Here is a 19,014-nt window from a genome sequence, read left to right as displayed (position 1 = left end):
CAACCACGCACAGGCGTTGTTCCTCAGCCAATCATGCACACGCAGGGGGGCGCGCGGACAAAAGAGTCGCGGACAAAGGAGTTTGCTTTTGCTGCAGCTTTCGCTCTAAAATGTAACGCATTGCGGCGGTGCTTCGCTTTTGACCTACGGGCAAATCGATCATCACGTCAATTGAGATCATACTGGAGACCATAATTTCTACATCTACAGTGATTGGACCTGCTCTAATGTTATACAGGAAAGACATTTAAGTGCAAAGATATTGCTATGGGTAGCTAAAAACGTATAGCAGAGTACAATTAAGGTCAAGCATCAGAGGACGACCTTCATTAATAAACGGACAGCTAATTAAGGACTAGAGTAGTATTGTTGATGAAAGAGAGTTCATTTATGGTCTTCCTTTTTTATTGATTGACAAAAAAAATACATGTAAAGAGAGAAAGGCCAAATGATTTGGCCCCTCTCCAGTTTATCAAGTCTGGTGTGGGACTTGGAGACAAAAGCAGCTGCTTGAGCAGGAAATGCACCACCATTTTGAGGAAACAGGTGGCTTTGCATTCTCCAGATTCACACCTGCAACCAATCAGGTCACATAAGCAATTAATTCAAATGGTCTAATAAATAATGTGTACATTTCATGACTACTTTACATTTTTATGACAACTTATCATCAAAGATGATGCTAAAAACATAGTATAGCATAGTAGAATTCAGGTCAAGCATAGAATCTTCAATCATAAAACGAGCAGCAAATTAAGGACAGGGGTGGTATTGTTGGCGATACAGAGTTCATTTATCCATGTCCTTTATTATGGTCTGTCTTTTTCCATTCATAGTGATTGACATATGAAAGCAAGGCAACAGTAAACATGTTGCCCCCCACAAATGATGCAGCCCCCTCCCTTGGGCCAATTGAGATAATTTTGTAAATGCCGTATTTCTATGGCAAAGACAACTCATTCACCCAAGTTTTGTCAAAATTGGGCCAGTGCCGTCTGAGATATTGCGTGTGATGAATGGACAGAGACAGATCCACAGTCCCCTCCCTGATTTCATCTTGGGGTACAATATGGAGCTAGAGAGAAAAATAACTGATGGTTTGGCTCCTCTCCAGGTGATCTTGGTCACAGAGTGGTCAAGAAGGTGACATCCATCAATGGCAACAGAAAAAAAACACCCCTAAATGCCTGACTCCTCCCATCGCAGCAGCAACAGAGTGATGATAGCCTTGTCTCAAATAAAGGCCGATCCATTGGTTTGATTTGTGGTCGGCGGAGTAATTTCAATACCCGTCTTTGCACTGATAGATGAGGCCCCGTTTGATAAAGGGCTGATTTGCCACAGGGGCAATACGGATGGAATTACAGGGGTCACCTTTATTTTGTCCTCCCCTCAATCCCAAGTAAAACAGGTTTGAAAAAAACTATGCACAGACCCAAGCAGGTTGATTGCAATATAGCTCTCTTATTATCTGTTCCAGAGACAAAGCCCCCACCCCCAGGTTTAATTGTCTCTTTTTATGACTTTAAAATAACTGTCCAGTGTTTCCAGATTTCTATGAAATATTACCTATAAATAATTACAATATGAGTGAAAACATTTTCCTTACAAACATTTTTTTATTAAGTATATGTTAAAAAATTCGAAAGGCACTGGCACATCTGAGCAGTCTAATTTGCAGGTGCATGGCAACAATTGAACAAGATGAAGGGAAAAGGAAATCGCACACTGCTCTTGATAGTACCACTGATATTTGATAAACTTACGTATCGGCCTCACAGCCTTCGTCAGATTTTTTTGTGATTTTTTTAAACATTTGCGCCCCTGTGTAGACCTAGCACCTCCCACATCCGTTCTACACATCGAATGGGGTTGAAGGCAAAGGGAAAAACAAATAAGTGCTACCAAATATATCAATATGCGTATCATAAATATTACAAAAGTGTATAAATAAGAGGTATGAAACACGTCTGTAAAATCACAATGAGGACATAGCACGTTTTCATTAGTCATTGGGTACAGAGTGATCAATCAAATCTCTTATGCGGAGGCGATTATAAGAATTGAGAAAACAAGTGACGCTAGTGAAGATATGGTAGTGGATGCGCCACAGTCTGTTGTTTGCTGCCAGTCAAAAGATAACATGTGTGTTAAAAATGTGGATTTTGTGGCTTTGATTGCCACAGTTAAAAACTGTACGGCTCAAGTCTCAAAGAAGTCTAAGAAACTGAACATTATTGTGGCTGCAGCAGAAAAGGTTTTGGGACATAAGGATTTTACATCTGACACCCATTTGAGCCTGTGTAGGGGTCAGATCTGTAAACATTTTTACAGAAAAGTTGTTTGATTTAATTTGTTCATTTAAAAAAAAAAATCCTGACAGTAGGTGGCGGGATGCACATTAAATTGTGCGATCACCAATACCTTTATTTATTACACCATAGAAGAACTGTCTTATTTGAGATACAAGTTTGAGGTGTTTTTTTGTGTGTTTTGTTCTCCAATTTAGGATGAGTCAACAACATTATTTGGGTATGAGTTAACAGAATATGAATAAGATTTTCACTTGACAATTACTTTAACAAAAGAGGAGGGGGGAAACTGGATATTTTTGTTATTGGATTAAAGTCTGGACATTTTTTGTCGAGGGAGGTAAGAAACATTGTAAATTAACCCAGTGCATGTTGAGATGAGGCTATTTTGAAAATAAATTGCTTTGTCAGCCCGTAGCATTGTTAGCTGCTGCCTGCCACATTGTCAACTGGGTTAGCCGCTAAACTAAGCCAGCTAACGGTAGCTCACAAACTGAAGCAGTACAGAAAGCTAGCTAACTACAGGTGAGTTAACTTCCCAGTCAACACAAACGTATGTTGTTCTGTCAATCCTAATGAGGTTACTGTAAAATGCAGCCTATGTCTGTTTAACTATTATTCCACTCCTTGCCCCTCCTGTCATGCTAAACATCGTTGTCATATAACAGAGAGTACAAGGAGTGGAATGTTAGCTAAACAGACTGGTACTTAGGCTAGCCTAGATGTTAGATGTTTCACATGACACTGGAATACATTTTTTTGCTGGGCTAGTAGTAGACTAGGCCTATTTAATATTGTGTGCTCTCACATCCTACTGGGCACACACTGGTTGAATCAAGGTTGTTTCCACGTTATTTATATGAAATGACATTGACCCAACGTAGAGTAGATGTTGAATCAACATCTGTGCCCAGTGTGGTTTAATTAAAGTTTCCCATTTATTCATGCTCAGTATGTGTCAGAAATGGTGGTTCTTTACATTCATGCTTAGACCATGTCATTACGTTGCTTATTTTGCAAATAATTATCTGTTTCTTTCTAACATTTCACTATCTTGAGAGTTTTACATTGAGTGTTCTTCTGGGGAGCGTACTAGCACGCCTGTGTCATCCATTACTTTTCCTGTGTAGTGCACGCAGAGTTGGGATAATCCATTCTGAAGTGTCAGTGACACAATATTATGTTTTGTGCTTATTAAAATGCATTATACTATTTCCACATCTTTTTTTAATGTAAAATTTTAAAAATGAGAGTTGTTTTGGGATATATTTTTGTTTCATGTGTGGATTCACCTGTCGTTGCTATAGACCTATCCTATCTTTAAAAAAATCCTTGTTCAGCCATTTGCTTTTTCTTGTTAGTCATCATTTGCACTGTGGACCTACAGCACTGGAAATTATTATTTTAAAATATATATATATTTGGTAACACTGCTCAGCCTGCTGTCCAACTGTGCGCTACAAAACCCAACTAACTAGGCTGTTGGGTCTTCTATCTTAACAAATGCATACACAACATGAACTGCAGTGTGTGTGTCTCTAAAAACAACATTGAAATTATCAGGTTAGTATTCATATGCAGAATACAATAATGCCATATTTGGAATGTCTCAGTGAAAATCACTGTCTTTGTGTGTGGCCTCCTCCTTGATTCTCATTCCCAAAAACCTTTTTCAAACCTATGCAACTAAACCTATGCAACCAAAGTTCACAGAATTGGTTCACATTATTCATGAATACCATGCATACATACAGCTTTATTCATCTGCTTTCATTTCACATTTAAGTGGTGCCTTCCATGAGGCCAATTAGCATTTCTGTCATAGAGGAACCAGGGCAAGGTCTTTGTTTCTCAACACTGTTGCTAAGGAACCTGTTAAAATGTTTTATTGAAAAGGTGTTGCTCACAATGCCACACGGGGTCTTTGTAGCTTGAAATTGTTCTCTCCGGGATGCCATAGGTTAATGGGGACTTGGTCACACATTAGTGGTCATGGCTAGAAGGGATAAAGCTTTTGTCAAATTAACTAAAAAGTAACATTTATTTAGCATTTTAGCTAACCCTAATCCTTTTCCTAACCTTAACCTAATTATCCTAACCTGATACGTTAATTTCCCTCACCTGCTGCGTAAATTCCAACTGCTATAAAAAGTAAAATCTGACAAAAGCTGTATGCCATCCAGTAAAAACCCACATTAGTGGTATTATGTAAATGGCTGGAGGGGGGTTTGGAGTTGAGGGAAATTAATCTGATTATTATTATATTCATGTGCTTGCCCTCCACTGCCATATGTATTATCACTGATCATGGGCCTTTTCTTTTCCTAATCGGGTTATATAGTAATAGTATATTAAAATATGCTCCAAAAAGACAAAGAGTCATTGGACCATGAGATGCATACAGTACTTCATTAAACTTTTTGTGAGCATAAATACTATAGGTGATCTCTTTTTAGGGGATATTTGGTGCTTAAATGTTGTATTATCCTGATAAATCTGGTTATTGTTCTGTAATCCTGTTTGTTGTTGCATTATCCTTATGAACAAATATAATCATTAAACGTAAAGAGTCCCTTTAATCAGAGGTATTATCAGATCAGATAAGCCCACATCGGCATCCACAGAGAAAGACAGGAGCTTATTGAACGCTTAGACCGGGATGCTACTGCAATAACGCTCTGCAGTCTAAAGTGATGAAATTAGAATTATTAATCAGCCATTGATTAATCATTTTGACACACTGCCTAATTTCCTGGCAGGACAGGGGACTCCAAAGGGTATTTGTGAGGGATGCGCGCACTTAAATCAAAACAGGATGTAATACGATTTGTAAGGCTGTTCCGCTGGGATTTAATACTCCATTAACACAGGGGCATGTCACTGTAAAATTAAAACACATCATAAAGATACACACAAACCAATAGTTATGCCACATACTAGGCTACACTAAGCACACTTAACTTTGCACTTGCAAAAAGCATACTTTGCACCTATCTTGAGTTAGTTTCTTTCAGTCAAGGGGTTTGAAAAAATATACCATCCATGATGATTGATTCACCTGATTGATTGTTGATATACTTAGAAAGTTTATGTAAATGTAACATTATTTAACCGTAAGTCAAGTCTGGACTGCATTTGGGGCCCAGGGGCCTTTTTTAGGAAAACAGTTTTTTTATTTTTTATTGGGGGGGAGACAGCTAACTTTCTGCATTTCAACACATTTTGTGTAGAAGAAATGTGCCGTTTTATAATGCTATTCTACACATCTTGTAATGAGGCTATGAGAAAATGTAGCAATTTTAAAGCTCATTTCCAGCCATTCTACACTTTTTTCCATGGGTCAGAGAAAAAGTGTGCTGTTTAATAGCTCATCTCATGCTATTGTTCACATTTTGCCATGAGGCTGAGAGAGAATTTTGAGCTTTTAAAGCTAATTTTCTGCAATTCTACGCATTTGGCTATCATACGCTATCTGGGGGTGCCCCCAACCTCCTGGGGGCCCACAACCATTCGGTAATCCCACCCTGCAGTAAGTAATATTACTTTATCACAATTCCATGTAGTCTATGAACCAGCTTTCATCATCGACCTAGGTTCCTGGAGTGCCGCAGGATTTTGTCCCAACTATACACCACACCAGACCAACTGAGCTAATTGATCAGTTCAGTGATTGCCTAAATTCAACACACCTGGTCTTCCAGGTTGGTTAAATCAAAAACATGAAGTGCCTGCAGCACTCCAGGACCAGGGTTGCCTATCCCTGACATAGAGAAGGATAGAGACCTCTAGTGGCCAAAAGGTTGTACTAGCATGGCCAGCGTAATTGAGGGTTTCTAACGTAGTCAACAGGGTGGGACTTCCAACTTCATTAGCTGATGCCTCAGGGTGACCCTGTTGGAGTCATGTCCTACCGGGTCATCAGGAGGGATCCGCCTATTGTGAAGAAGAAAATGTAGAAGAATAAAGACGCTATAATGGCACAGATACAAAGATGAGTCCTCTATCTACCTCTATGGCCTAGGTCTACTAAACTTTTTGGAGGTGGCAACACTGCCATCTACCTACAATATTGTACCTAGCTCTTCCTTCAGGCACGATCCACACGGGACCGCGCGTTCGCGTGCCACATCCTTCAGCGAAATGACATAATTTCGCTTCGCTATGCTGTTTCTGATAGAAACGCGGTAGATTGGAACCCATAGATAGGACTAGGATACATATTTGATGAACTGGAAAGTCTGGCCATTTTTTTGTCGAGGGAGGTAAGAAACATTAAGTTAATCCAGTGCATGTTGAGATGAGGCTATTTTGAAAACAAATTGCTTTGTCAGCCCGTAGCATTGTTAGCTGCTGCCTGCCACATTTAGCCGCTAAACTAAGCCAGCTAACGGTAGCTCACAAGCTGATGGCAGTACAGAAAGCTAGCTAACCACAGTTAGCTGGCTGGCTTGCTAGCAAGCAAACGTTAGTGCTAGCTTGCTGATGTTAGGTAACGTTAGTTATCCAACGCAAAGCTATGTAATTACTGGTGGTTATAGTTTCAGCCACGTTTTAAATTTGATTGGCTTATTGGCTATCTTGCTTCCGGTGTTTAAGCGTTTTGTAGTCATATGTGCCCCTCACTGGGTAGCTAGCCAGTTAACTAGTTAGCTATGCTCCTAATTTGTATGATATAGATAATCACAATATCAACAAAGCCCCTCTGAACCATTTCTGCTTTGTCTATCCAGGTGTCAATTGGATTCTGAATCGTGACCGTGTCTCGTCTAACTAGAATTTTCTATGGCTGCCCCAGCCATGCAACAGCCCAGTTACCTTCTGGTTAGTATATTGTGTTGCTGCTCGTCATGAGCAACATGTGAACTTCTTGTTGACTTCTTGAATTTGTGACAATGCCAAGTCATTGTCACATAATCGCTAGCACAGTACCGTGCCAGCAGTAACTGTTGTCAGCAGTAATGATGTTGTCGTTTCTTTACAGGCCAACCTGAAAATGGACTCGACCACCAAGCCTTTTCTCCAGTGTTGCCAGGAGCTGGTGAAGGTCATTGATGACTACCCTGCAAAGGTACAGTTTGTCTGTATAAGCCAGTGTTGTTTATAGGGGGGGGAGGGAGGGGAGAGAGGGAGAGAATGAGAATGTTTCTGTCAATAGTTGGATATTGATGATCTGACCTATGTCAATGTTTAGTCAGTCAGCATGTCAGCTTTGTACCTGAACCTGGTTCAACTCAACCATGTTACCTAAAAACATTAATCCTCCGTTATTATCTCTCTCTGCAGGAGCTGCACCTGATTTTCCCCTGGCTGGTAGAGAGTGTTTTTGGCAGTCTGGATGGTGTCATCGTGGGCTGGAACTTGGGATTTCTGCAGGCGTGCAGCAATCGGTACAACATCGTTATGGACTTTCTCAACCCTAGGTAGTCTGTCATCCTATGTCTGTCTTTGTGTTCCCGTGTCTTTCTGTCCACTGTCTACCTTTATGACGTTGAATTTTAGAAAAGCAGTAATTTACTGATTTTTAATTATGATCGTGTGATTTTCAGTGGTCCAATGATGAAGCTTGTGTACAAGCTTCAAGCAGAGGAGTACAAATATGAAATACCAGTCAGCTTCCTGCCTGTAAGTCGCATCTCTTTTTAAACATAACTTTTTTTATTTGATACATAGCAAGGTCTTCCACAACTTTTTTTTTTACACTAACCACTTTATTATTTCTCCTCCCCTCTTGCAGGGTCCTGTAAAGGTGTCCATACAGGAAGGCGTTCTCCCAGATTGCCCACTTTTAAACAACAAGCTGCATTTTCCTCTGTCTGGTCTGCAGACACTCAGCCTGGCACTCAGTATCCTTGACGCTCAAACTCACTCGGCCCTCGCTTTCTCAAAAACATTGTTGACAATGTATGTTTGTGATTTAGTGTATTTTAAAGTCTGGTGGTGTGTCCTTAACCCTCTTCAGATCCCTTTGAATATTACATGTTTATGTTTGCCTCCAGTCTCATAACACCAAAGGTAACAATGCTCAACTGTCATAACAATGTCTTATTTTGGTAGTTTGTGATACGTGAATCAGACTATATTATTTGACCTCACACAAGTGTTTTGATGTTGTGTTCTCAGAACTACTCTCTAGGACAGCATGTGAGCAGCTTGGATAGTGCATACTTTGTGCTAGTGGACACCTACCTCAAGTATTTCCTTCCTACAGAGGGCAGTGTTCCCCCTTCTCCATTCACCTACAAAAGAGGCTCTGTGTCTCCACCTGCTCCCAGGTACTCTACAGTGGGGATAGAACTCCAAAGTCAGGTGTGACTGAGAGCGCTAACAGGGTTGTGATCAGTGGGGTGATAACATTTGAAGAATGCTACCTGAACTTGTCCAATAAGAGCACATACTTTCTTATTCCTTTGCCTCCTTTTAGTTTCTCTTTCCTTCTTAATGCTAGGAAACTCACTGCGCACTGTCATGTCTTTGGTGTCCAGGGCTCCCAGCGTGCCTTTTGCAGGGTATGGCATCCACAGCACCAGCCTCCTTAAGCGCCACATATCCCATCAGCCCTCAGTCACTGCTGACCCTGCAGCCCAGGAGATCTGGAGGTCAGAGGCATTACTACAGGTGAGCCGCCTTCATCATTTGTCAGCCATGAATGGATTTGGTGTGAACTGTCAGTCAGGTGTTTAGGGAATCGGGAATAAGACGTGTGTGTTATCCCCAGGTGTTTGTGGAGATGTGGCTGCATCACTACTCCCTGGAGATGTATCAGAAGCTGCAGTCCCCCCAGGTGAAGGTAAGAGCATGTCACACATGGCCCTTCCCACTACCAGGCTCAACCCCTCCACCTGCACTGCAATACAGCACGGCTGACTGGCTGATCACTACTCCCCCCTCCACACACACACTTGACCCACAGCAGGGCTCACCCCATTGAGTACCATTGGCCTTCCTCCACCCCCACTCCCACACTGGCATTTGCCTCACATGGTGATCTGTATCAAATCAACCTGTCCCCTGGCTTTCACAACTGGGACACAAAACGGGTCCCACTGTACTCTTTTTAACTAGAGGGGAATATTTCTATCTGAATAAGATGTGCACTCTCATCTGGGCTATAGAAATGTGATTTGTATCCATCTTCTTTTTCACTGTATATGAGTTTGTTTTTTAATTCAATTTCTAATGCATCTTTTAGGGTAACTGGAAAATCAGACAGAGGGAGGTCTGGCTTTAGTTTGACTGTCTTTATTTGCATAGATTATGAAACATGAATACTGTCAAAATTATCAAAGTTCAATGTCAAACCAATCAAAAAAAGGGCATGGGATCAGGCATTTCTAATTTTATCTGAAAGGCAGGCTTTTTGTTTGGAGGATTTTCTTTTGTTGCTGAATTATTGGCATATGGGCAACTGCAGTGCAAATTTACTGCACTTATTTTTGTATGTGTATCTGGTAGTAGTGCTTTTGCTTCTCTCAGACCTGTGCATGCTGTCTGTGGCTCCATTCAATGTTTCAGTACCCTTGTGTTGTTTATTTGGCTGTTCAGCTGTTTGCCATCTCTACATCCATTCAATATAATCTAGCCAAGTCTTTTTCATTATCCATACACCTCTCAAATCCCCAAAGGCGTAAAAGACATATTCTTCCTATCCCTGCTATCACCTATTAGCCTAGTACATATTCCATCTTCTGTTAGAATGTATAGTTAAAGTATGTGGTTGTCCATAGTGTAAGAGATGCAGTACTCCCTCTCCCCCCTAAAAAAAACTACCGGTCATGGCCATTGGACCGAAACAATCCTTTTACCTTTGAACCATTCTTCCCAAAAACCTCTAAGAAATCTGTTTTTAACCATGTTTTGTGTCCCTCATTGTAGAGATAAAACTCAAATCAAATCTAATCAAATCACCTAGTATAAAACCATTCATCTTTCCTGTGTTTGGTGTGAAAGGGCTACTACATCACTCTAGCTGCCATAGCATTGTGTTCATGTGGTCAATATATTTCTGTTTGTCTTTATCCTTTGTTTTGTTTCTACTTGTTTTCTCCCCTTTTTGGTCTTCACCCCTTTTTCTTTGGATGCACCCTATCCTTTCTATTCATGTTCACCTCCCTCTTCTCTCTCTCTCCTATTTCCCCCCCACTGTAATGTTGTTTCCCTCCTCTTCCTCCCCTGGTTGTGATGGGTCGAACAGCTGGCACTGCTGCAGTATCGCCTCAGTATGTCCAGCATGCTGTGCCAACCCCTGACCCCTCCTGGCTCTGGAACCCTCGACACGTACCAAGTACTTTTCCCTTTTCATTCAATCCCACTAGGCTTGCTGGAGGTAAACCTAGGCCCTGAAGTCAGAGTAGCGTTAAGGTTAGGACAGGAAGGTCAAGGGTACTTCTCTTCAAGAAAGCATTTGAATGCTGTTACAGTGCATTCTATAAAACCAACTGCCAGAACGCAACCAGTCAAAGAACTATCCTTGGATGGGCCCCATTTTGACATAATGTCAGACCAACATCTCACAGTAGAATATGGCCCATAGAGAAATATCCTTGAAAGGAGAATTTGACATTTTAATTTGTGCGCATGTGCACGCACCCTTTTTCTTTTAAAGCATGTCTTGCTATGTTACTATGTGGTTAATGTGTGTACCATTTTCTTTCTCATTTCACATTTTTCCATTCTGCACAAACAATACTACAGTATTCAAAACCTCAATAACCACATTGCCCTAAATCAATGAATTCATCATCAAATTGTCTACCTCATTCTCTAAGAATAATGGGCCTGAATCTCAATTTAAAGTATGTGCCTGTTTCTGAGCTAGACACATTGAATGCCTTTTCCAGATAGACTTTTTCAACAACAGGGTCATTTGAGAAACAGTACCAGGAATAGGGGTTATGTTCCAAGCCCGCTGTGTGATTGGTTATTGTTATCCGAGGAGCTTCTTATGATTGGCTGCTGTCCCTGTGGATTTGTGTATGACTGGCTATTTCAGGAGCCATTCACCCCAACAGAGGAGCACGTTCTGGTGGTTCGTCTCCTAGTGAAGCACCTCCATGCCTTCTCCTGCAGCCTGAAACCTGAGCAGGTCTCCTCCTCGGCTCACTCCCACACCAGCCCCCTGGAGGAGTTGAAGAGGTGAGCTGAGCAGTGAGCACCACCAGGGTCAGACATTAGGGTTGACATTCTCTCAACTTTATTGTAACTTTAAATGGTCTGGATCTAGTTTGGCCTCTGATTCACTGTTGGTCTGTCTCTAGGGTGGTGGTACATCGTTTTGTCCAGCAGAAGCTATATGTGTTCCTCCAGCACTGCTTTGGCCACTGGCCTTTAGATGCCTCTTTCAGAGTGGTAGGTATCACAGCTCAATCCTCAACCTTCTCAGCTTGGGTGAGGTGTTGGTGTCAATCACAACTTTTCATTGGGTCCAACCAATACAACTCACCACCTCTATAATGGAGATAAAAATGTTTGTGTGCTCTTATCTCTAAAGCACCACTGTATCTCTACGTTTAGGTGTTGGAGACGTGGCTTAGCTACATCCAGCCATGGAGGTACACAGGAGAGAAGACCAATCCTCAGACAGACCAGAACAAAGGTGTACCTGAGAAATGGTGAGTTATTTGTTGGATCACCAGATGGGTCAGGCTGAATAAATGTGTTTGTAGTGCTTCCTTCAAGTCTTTGAGTCTGCAGTACTGACAAGGAATTAGATATTTGTCTTATTGCTTCCTCACATTTTTACATCTTCCTAACCAGTTTTTCTCAACAAAAAATTCAGGCGCTTCTTTGTTCAGGAGAACCTGCTCATGTACACCAAGCTCTTTCAGGGCTTCCTTAACAGGGTGGTACGCACAGACCTGGTCAACGTCAAAAATGCACTAATGGTCTTCAGGGTGGCCAAAGTCTTCGCTCAGCCAAACCTATCAGAGATGATTCAGAAAGGTAAGGACAAAAACAGTCACCCAGCCTTATGATACTTGTGTGATGTATATGCACTAATAGTCATGTAATGGTCCAGCTACAGCAGTCTGAGCTGTCACTGCCCTGTCCTAATGTTATTCTCCTGTCCTTCCACTTCCTGTCCCTCTCCAGGAGAGCAGCTGTTTCTGGAGCCGGAGCATGTCCTCCACCATCGGCAGCACCGGTGCTTCCTCTCGCCGGGCCACGGTGGCAGCTTTTTATCGGCCCGGCAGCCTGTGGTGACAGACAGGGTGTTCAGGGTGAAGAGCCACGTGTATGGTCTGGAGGGCCAGGACTGTCAGTATAAACAGATGTTCGGCACAGAGCTGAGGGGCACGGTGAGTGGAGCGGAGGGGACCATACTAGCAATCGAGTTCATTTAAATTCCAGACAGTTTGCAAATTCCAATTCTGAAATTGAGCCCAACTTTGGGAGAAAAGATCTGAGATTTCTAAGCGAATCACAAACTTGCGGTATCAAATCGCAATACATATCGTATCTGCACCTAAGTATCGTGAGGTCCCTGGAAATTCCCAGTGCTAGTAAAATGAGCTAGCTATATTCTGCAAGATTAGATCTCTCTGAACTGTACTCTGTGTTGCTGTTGCTTGCTGACTGTCTTGGTAAGACTACGTTCTTCTTGTTTATCACAAGACCCAACCGCCTAGGCCTGCCCTTTTGCTTAGATGGACCAACTATAAACGTGGTCAGTTGTCATCCTCCTTTGGTGTAGGTCTTGAAGCTCATTCAGATCATCGACCAGGCGAGGCAGACTGCCAAGAAGATATCAGATCAGTCAGCTGAGGTGGCGGCCAACAACTCCTTCATGTCCTGGTTTGGAATGGGCTCCCCTGACCTCAACTACACCTTCAATGGAGGAGAGGTGGATGACACCGGGGCGTGTGTTAAGAAGACCCATGAGTTTCTGGAGAGGTCACTGGACTACCTCTGTCAGATATTTCGGGTAGGTTTACATATCACTTTTCCTGAACATTTAGCATGAGCTAATGCAGACTTAATTCCTCAACTCATGCTATGTTTTGTCGTCTACAGCTGAATGCAGGACAACTGTCTCAGCTGATGGCTACCCTAGGCTCTGGTCAGGACGATGGGAATTCCAAGCAGCTACCAGACTGTGTTCAAGGGGAGAACGGACTCATCCTCACAGACCTGGGCCGGATGCAGGTCAGACTACTTATTCAACTTTAATAACCAAACCCCAACAACACACATACATCCCTTATGATACAGTGCCTTGCGAAAGTATTCGGCCCCCTTGAACTTTGCGACCTTTTGCCACATTTCAGGCTTCAAACATAAAGATATAAAACTGTATTTTTTTGTGAAGAATCAACAACATGTGGGCCACATCATGAAGTGGAACGACATTTATTGGATATTTCAAACTTTTTTTAACAAATCAAAAACTGAAAAATTGGGCGTGCAAAATTATTCAGCCCCCTTAAGGTAATACTTTGTAGCACCACCTTTTGCTGCGATTACAGCTGTAAGTCGCTTGGGGTATGTCTCTATCAGTTTTGCACATCGAGAGACTGAAATTTTTTCCCATTCCTCCTTGCAAAACAGCTCGAGCTCAGTGAGGTTGGATGGAGAGCATTTGTGAACAGCAGTTCAGTTCTTTCCACAGATTCTCCATTGGATTCAGGTCTGGACTTTGACTTGGCCATTCTAACACCTGGATATGTTTATTTTTGAACCATTCCATTGTAGATTTTGCTTTATGTTTTGGATCATTGTCTTATTGGAAGACAAATCTCCGTCCCAGTCTCAGGTCTTTTGCAGACTCCATCAGGTTTTCTTCCAGAATGGTCCTGTATTTGGCTCCATCCATCTTCCCATCAATTTTAACCATCTTCCCTGTCCCTGCTGAAGAAAAGCAGGCCCAAACCATGATGCTGCCACCACCATGTTTGACAGTGGGGATGGTGTGTTCAGGGTGATGAGCTGTGTTGCTTTTACGCCAAACATAACGTTTTGCATTGTTGCCAAAAAGTTCCATTTTGGTTTCATCTGACCAGAGCACCTTCTTCCACATGTTTGGTGTGTCTCCCAGGTGGCTTGTGGCAAACTTTAAACAACACTTTTTGGATATCTTTAAGAAATGGCTTTCTTCTTGCCACTCTTCCATAAAGGCCAGATTTGTGCAATATACGACTGATTGTTGTCCTATGGACAGAGTCTCCCACCTCAGCTGTAGATCTCTGCAGTTCATCCAGAGTGATCATGGGCCTCTTGGCTGCATCTCTGATCAGTCTTCTCCTTGTATGAGCTGAAAGTTTAGAGGGACGGCCAGGTCTTGGTAGATTTGCAGTGGTCTGATACTCCCATTTCAATATTATCGCTTGCACAGTGCTCCTTGGGATGTTTAAAGCTTGGGAAATCTTTTTGTATCCAAATCCGGCTTTAAACTTCTTCACAACAGTATCTCGGACCTGCCTGGTGTGTTCCTTGTTCTTCATGATGCTCTCTGCGCTTTTAACGGACCTCTGAGACTATCACAGTGCAGGTGCATTTATACAGACTTGATTACACACAGGTGGATTGTATTTATCATCATTAGTCATTTAGGTCAACATTGGATCATTCAGAGATCCTTACTGAACTTCTGGAGAGAGTTTGCTGCACTGAAAGTAAAGGGGCTGAATAATTTTGCACGCCCAAATTTTCAGTTTTTGATTTGTTAAAAAAGTTTGAAATATCCAATAAATGTCGTTCCACTTCATGATTGTGTCCCACTTGTTGTTGATTCTTCACAAAAAAATACAGTTTTATATCTTTATGTTTGAAGCCTGAAATGTGGCAAAAGGTCGCAAAGTTCAAGGGGGCCGAATACAGTGCCTTGCGAAAGTATATCTCCACACACTGTTAAATATGTGATGTTTTTTCAGGTCATCAATGGACTGCGTAGATTTGAGATAGCGTACCAAGGGGACCCAGAGCTTCAGCCCATCAGGAGCTATGAGAACGCTATCCTGGTCAGATTGTTCTTCAAGATCTCATCTCTGGTGAATGAGAGGGTATGTGACATGGCAATTCTTTGTAATTTGCAAAACTGATACCCTGAACCTGTCATCTCTATTTGACTGTGAGACCTCAGCAGTGCTGTAAACTATCATGATCTATTCTGAAATATGTACATCTGTTGTATACACCCAAAAGCTGAACTAAGAGAAAATGGGTTTCCATAGAAGTCAGAATTCTGTCTGTTTTGGCCTGTCATAATTGTTGCCTCTCCCATCCAAAGTTCGGAGGTCACATGGATGCTCTGTGCTCGCGGCCGGACTTCCTGGGCCAGTTGGGACGGCACTACCTGGCCAGCCCCGAGGCCGCGGCGGATGGCAGGCGCAGGAGCCCAGAGACGCGACTAACAGCAGAGGGGTACCGACGGCCGCGGCTAAGCCTGCGCATGCTGGCGAGCTACAGAACCCTGCTGATGCTTCTACTGCTTTACCTGTTTGGGGCACTGTTCTCATTCGGCCTCATGTCCAGCACACTACTCATACTTACAGTAGGATTTCTCTACGGACTCTTAAGTTGCCCTGTTTGGAGATAAACTCAAGTTCCAGTAGCAGGAGAATGAAATGGCTTTTTTGCCACTTGCCTTCATGCTTGGGCCACCTATTGTGATAAATTGCGTTTCTTTTTAATCTTGTAAATAAATTCAAGCACGTTGCCGTTTGGATGACGTTACGCTAAATATTAATATTTTTAAGCAGTTTTACTGGTTGATATGTGAAGGATAGTTTGATTTAAAATTCTAACAATATATTGAATGTTTGTCACTTGAACAATGAAAGGATGGTGGTGATTATCCTCCAAACTACAAGATTTACAGGTGTAATAAAGACTCTTGCACTAGTATTTTTACCTCAATGGTAGAGGAAAATGTAGGTTTCTGCCGAAATAGACATACTCGAACGTATTTATTTTTTCATGAGCTGGCTATAAACAATTACTGTTAATGTTGCCTAGTTTTCGAAAGGTCTAGAACTGACCTTGTATAAAAAATATATATATTTAAAAAATGCTGAGTTGTCTTCACTTTTGAGGACACAAGCTCAAGTACAAATAATATGAACATTATTTGTACTTGAAATACCGAATACAATATCAGCATGTAATGTGGCTAGATAGTGCATTTCTTTTAGGAGATTTTACAACTAGCAATTTAGGAGTCTACAATCTCACCATGTTCAACCTGCTGATCAATGTGCCTCAGCGTAGTCCTCATTCGCAACGGTATATACCTTTTGAGGAAGTGCATGCTGGGGGGTTCTAAGAATTAGCATAAATTTGTCAACAAAAGTACAACACAAATATTTTCACAAATATAATATGTGAGATTAACTTGCTATACATAGTATCGTATAGCGTTGGAATCGTGACATTACGTACTTTCTATGAAAATAGGCCAGTTTCTCGACATATGCCGCATTTATAACAACTGGTAAATCGGATTTCTCGGACTTCCGTGTTCAGTAAATTGAAAACAACTGGGAATTGGGGGAAAAAACGAGCTCCGACTTAGAAAAATCGATTTGAACGGTGATCCAACTCGGAATTGCAACTTGAGAACTCAAGCCTCCTTTTAGAGTACTGATATGATTTTACCTCGTATTTCTCCGAGTTCCCAGATGATTTGAACGCGGCATACATTTAGCAATCGCGTGACGCAGCAGTCTGCCCGGTGGGACGTTATACGTGCCTTCATTAATTGGATTTCTAGCAACTTTCTATATCTCTGGCAACGGTACCATGCAATGCACCCTGATCTAAAGAGGCAGACAAATAGGAAAAATGTGATCAATGGCTCATTTGAGAGAATACAGCCTCCGGAATGGCGCAGCAGTCGCAGTGCTAGAGGCATCACTACAGACCCGGGTTCGATCCTGGGCTGTATCACAACCGGCCATGGACTGGAGTCCCATAGGGCGGCACACAATTGGCCCTGTGTCGTCTGGGTTAGGGGAGGGTTTGGCCGGGGGCTTTACAAGTAGGCCATCATTGTAAATAAGAATTAGTTCTTAACTGACTTGCCTAGTTATAAAACGTTAAATGTTTTATGATAGGCAGTGGCGATCCGTCATTCAGGGCAGATGAGCCTCGCTTGTTTAGCAAAAGATAATTGGTTTTGTATATTATTTTGGCAATATGTGTCACATATCAGTTTGCAAACAATGTAAAATATATACATATACACACATTACCATTCAAAAGTTCTAGCTACCCTAATACATTTTCCATGAAAACATACATGAAATGAGTTGCAAAATGATAGAAAATATAGTCAAGATGTTGACAAGGTTATAAATAATGATTTTTCAATTAAATAATTGTGTCCTTCAAACTTTGCAATCGTCAAAGAATCCTCCATTTGCAGCAATTACAGCCTTGTTGACCTTTGGCATTCTAGTTGTCAATTTGTTGAGGTAATCTGAAGAGATTTCACCCCATGCTTCCTGAAGCACCTCCCACAAATTGGATTGACTTGAAGGGCACTTCTTACGTACCATACGGTCAAGCTGTTCCCACAACAGCTCAATAGGTGTGAGATCCGGTGACTGTGCTGGCCACTCCATTATAGACAGAATACCAGTTGACGGCTTCTTCCCTAAATAGTTATTGCATAGTTTGGAGCTGTGCTTTGGGTCATTGTCCTGTTGTAGGAGGAAATTGGCTCCACTTAAGCTCCGTCCACAGGGTATGGCATGGCGTTGCAAAATGGAGTGATTGCTTTCCTTCTTCAAGATCCCTTTTACAAAATGTACAAATTTGTACAAATTTCCCACTTCACCACCACCAAAGCACTCCCAGACCATCACATTTCCTCCACTGTGCTTGAAAGATGGTGTCAAGCACTACTCCAGCATCTTTTCATTTTTTATGCATCTCACAAACGTTTTTCTTTCTGATTGAATTTAATTCATTTTGACCAACAGACACATCTGAACACCTCAGACTTAGATTTGTCTGTCCATAACACGTTTTTCCAATCTTCCTCTGTCTAATGTCTGTGTTCTTTTGCCCATCTTAATCTTTTATTTTTATTGGCCAGTCTGAGATATGTTTTTTTCTTTGCACTGCCTAGAAGGCCAGCATCCCGGAGTCGCCTCTTCACTGTTGACATTGAGACTGGTGTTTTGCGGGTACTATTTAATGAAGCTGCCAGTTGAGGACTTGTGAGGTGTCTGTTTTTCAAACTAGATACTCTAATGTACTTGTCCTCTTGCTCAGTTGTGCACCAGGGCATCCCACTCCTCTTTCTATTCTGGTTAGACAGTTTGCACTGTTCTATGAAGGGAGTAGTACACAGCGTTGTACGAGATCTTCAGTTTCTTGGCAATTTCTCGCATGGAATAGCCTTAATTTCTCAGAACAAGTATAGACGAGTTTCAGAAGAAAGTTCTTTGTTTCTGGCCATTTTGAGCCTGTAATCAAAACCCCAAATAATGATGCTCCAAATACTCAACTAGTCTAAAGAAGGCCAATTTTATTGCTTCTTTAATCAGAACTACAGTTTTCAGCTGTGCTAACATAATTGCAAAAGGGTTTCTAATAATCATTCAGCCTTTTAAAATGATAAACTTGGATTAGCTAATACAATGTGCCATTGGAACACAGGAGTGATGGTTGCTGATAATGGGCCTCTGTATGCCTATGTAGATATTCCATACAAAATCAGCTGTTTCCAGCTACAATAGTCATTTACAACATTAACAATGTC

At 41.8% G+C, this 19,014-nt stretch overlaps 1 protein-coding gene across 5 annotated transcripts; it reads left to right on the top strand.

Annotated features, from left to right (window-relative positions):
• Positions 1–2,531: 2,531 nt before the first annotated feature.
• LOC112220380 (sphingomyelin phosphodiesterase 4) lies at positions 2,532–16,163 on the top strand. Of its 5 annotated transcripts, none has more exons than XM_024382249.2 (20): positions 2,532–2,652; positions 7,043–7,133; positions 7,294–7,380; positions 7,596–7,732; positions 7,859–7,934; positions 8,047–8,155; positions 8,272–8,324; positions 8,433–8,584; positions 8,795–8,927; positions 9,028–9,099; positions 10,504–10,593; positions 11,302–11,444; positions 11,567–11,657; positions 11,823–11,920; positions 12,088–12,251; positions 12,402–12,607; positions 13,003–13,233; positions 13,323–13,454; positions 15,179–15,307; positions 15,535–16,163. In XM_024382249.2, the coding sequence occupies exons 2-20, from the start codon at positions 7,095–7,097 to the stop codon at positions 15,841–15,843; spliced, it is 2,451 nt and encodes an 816-aa protein (XP_024238017.1). In that variant the 5' UTR covers positions 2,532–2,652; positions 7,043–7,094; the 3' UTR covers positions 15,844–16,163. The 5 variants fall into 5 exon arrangements, with proteins under 5 accessions (XP_024238017.1, XP_024238018.1, XP_024238016.1 ...); XM_024382250.2 differs by lacking the exon at positions 2,532–2,652 and adding an exon at positions 6,332–6,574 and having other exon boundaries at positions 9,028–9,093; XM_024382248.2 differs by lacking the exon at positions 2,532–2,652 and adding an exon at positions 6,332–6,574.
• Positions 16,164–19,014: the final 2,851 nt, after the last annotated feature.

This window comes from Oncorhynchus tshawytscha, linkage group LG20 (assembly GCF_018296145.1).
Source record: "Oncorhynchus tshawytscha isolate Ot180627B linkage group LG20, Otsh_v2.0, whole genome shotgun sequence".
Lineage (NCBI taxonomy): Eukaryota > Metazoa > Chordata > Actinopteri > Salmoniformes > Salmonidae > Oncorhynchus > Oncorhynchus tshawytscha.
This window is presented reverse-complemented; position numbering and strand designations above follow the sequence as displayed.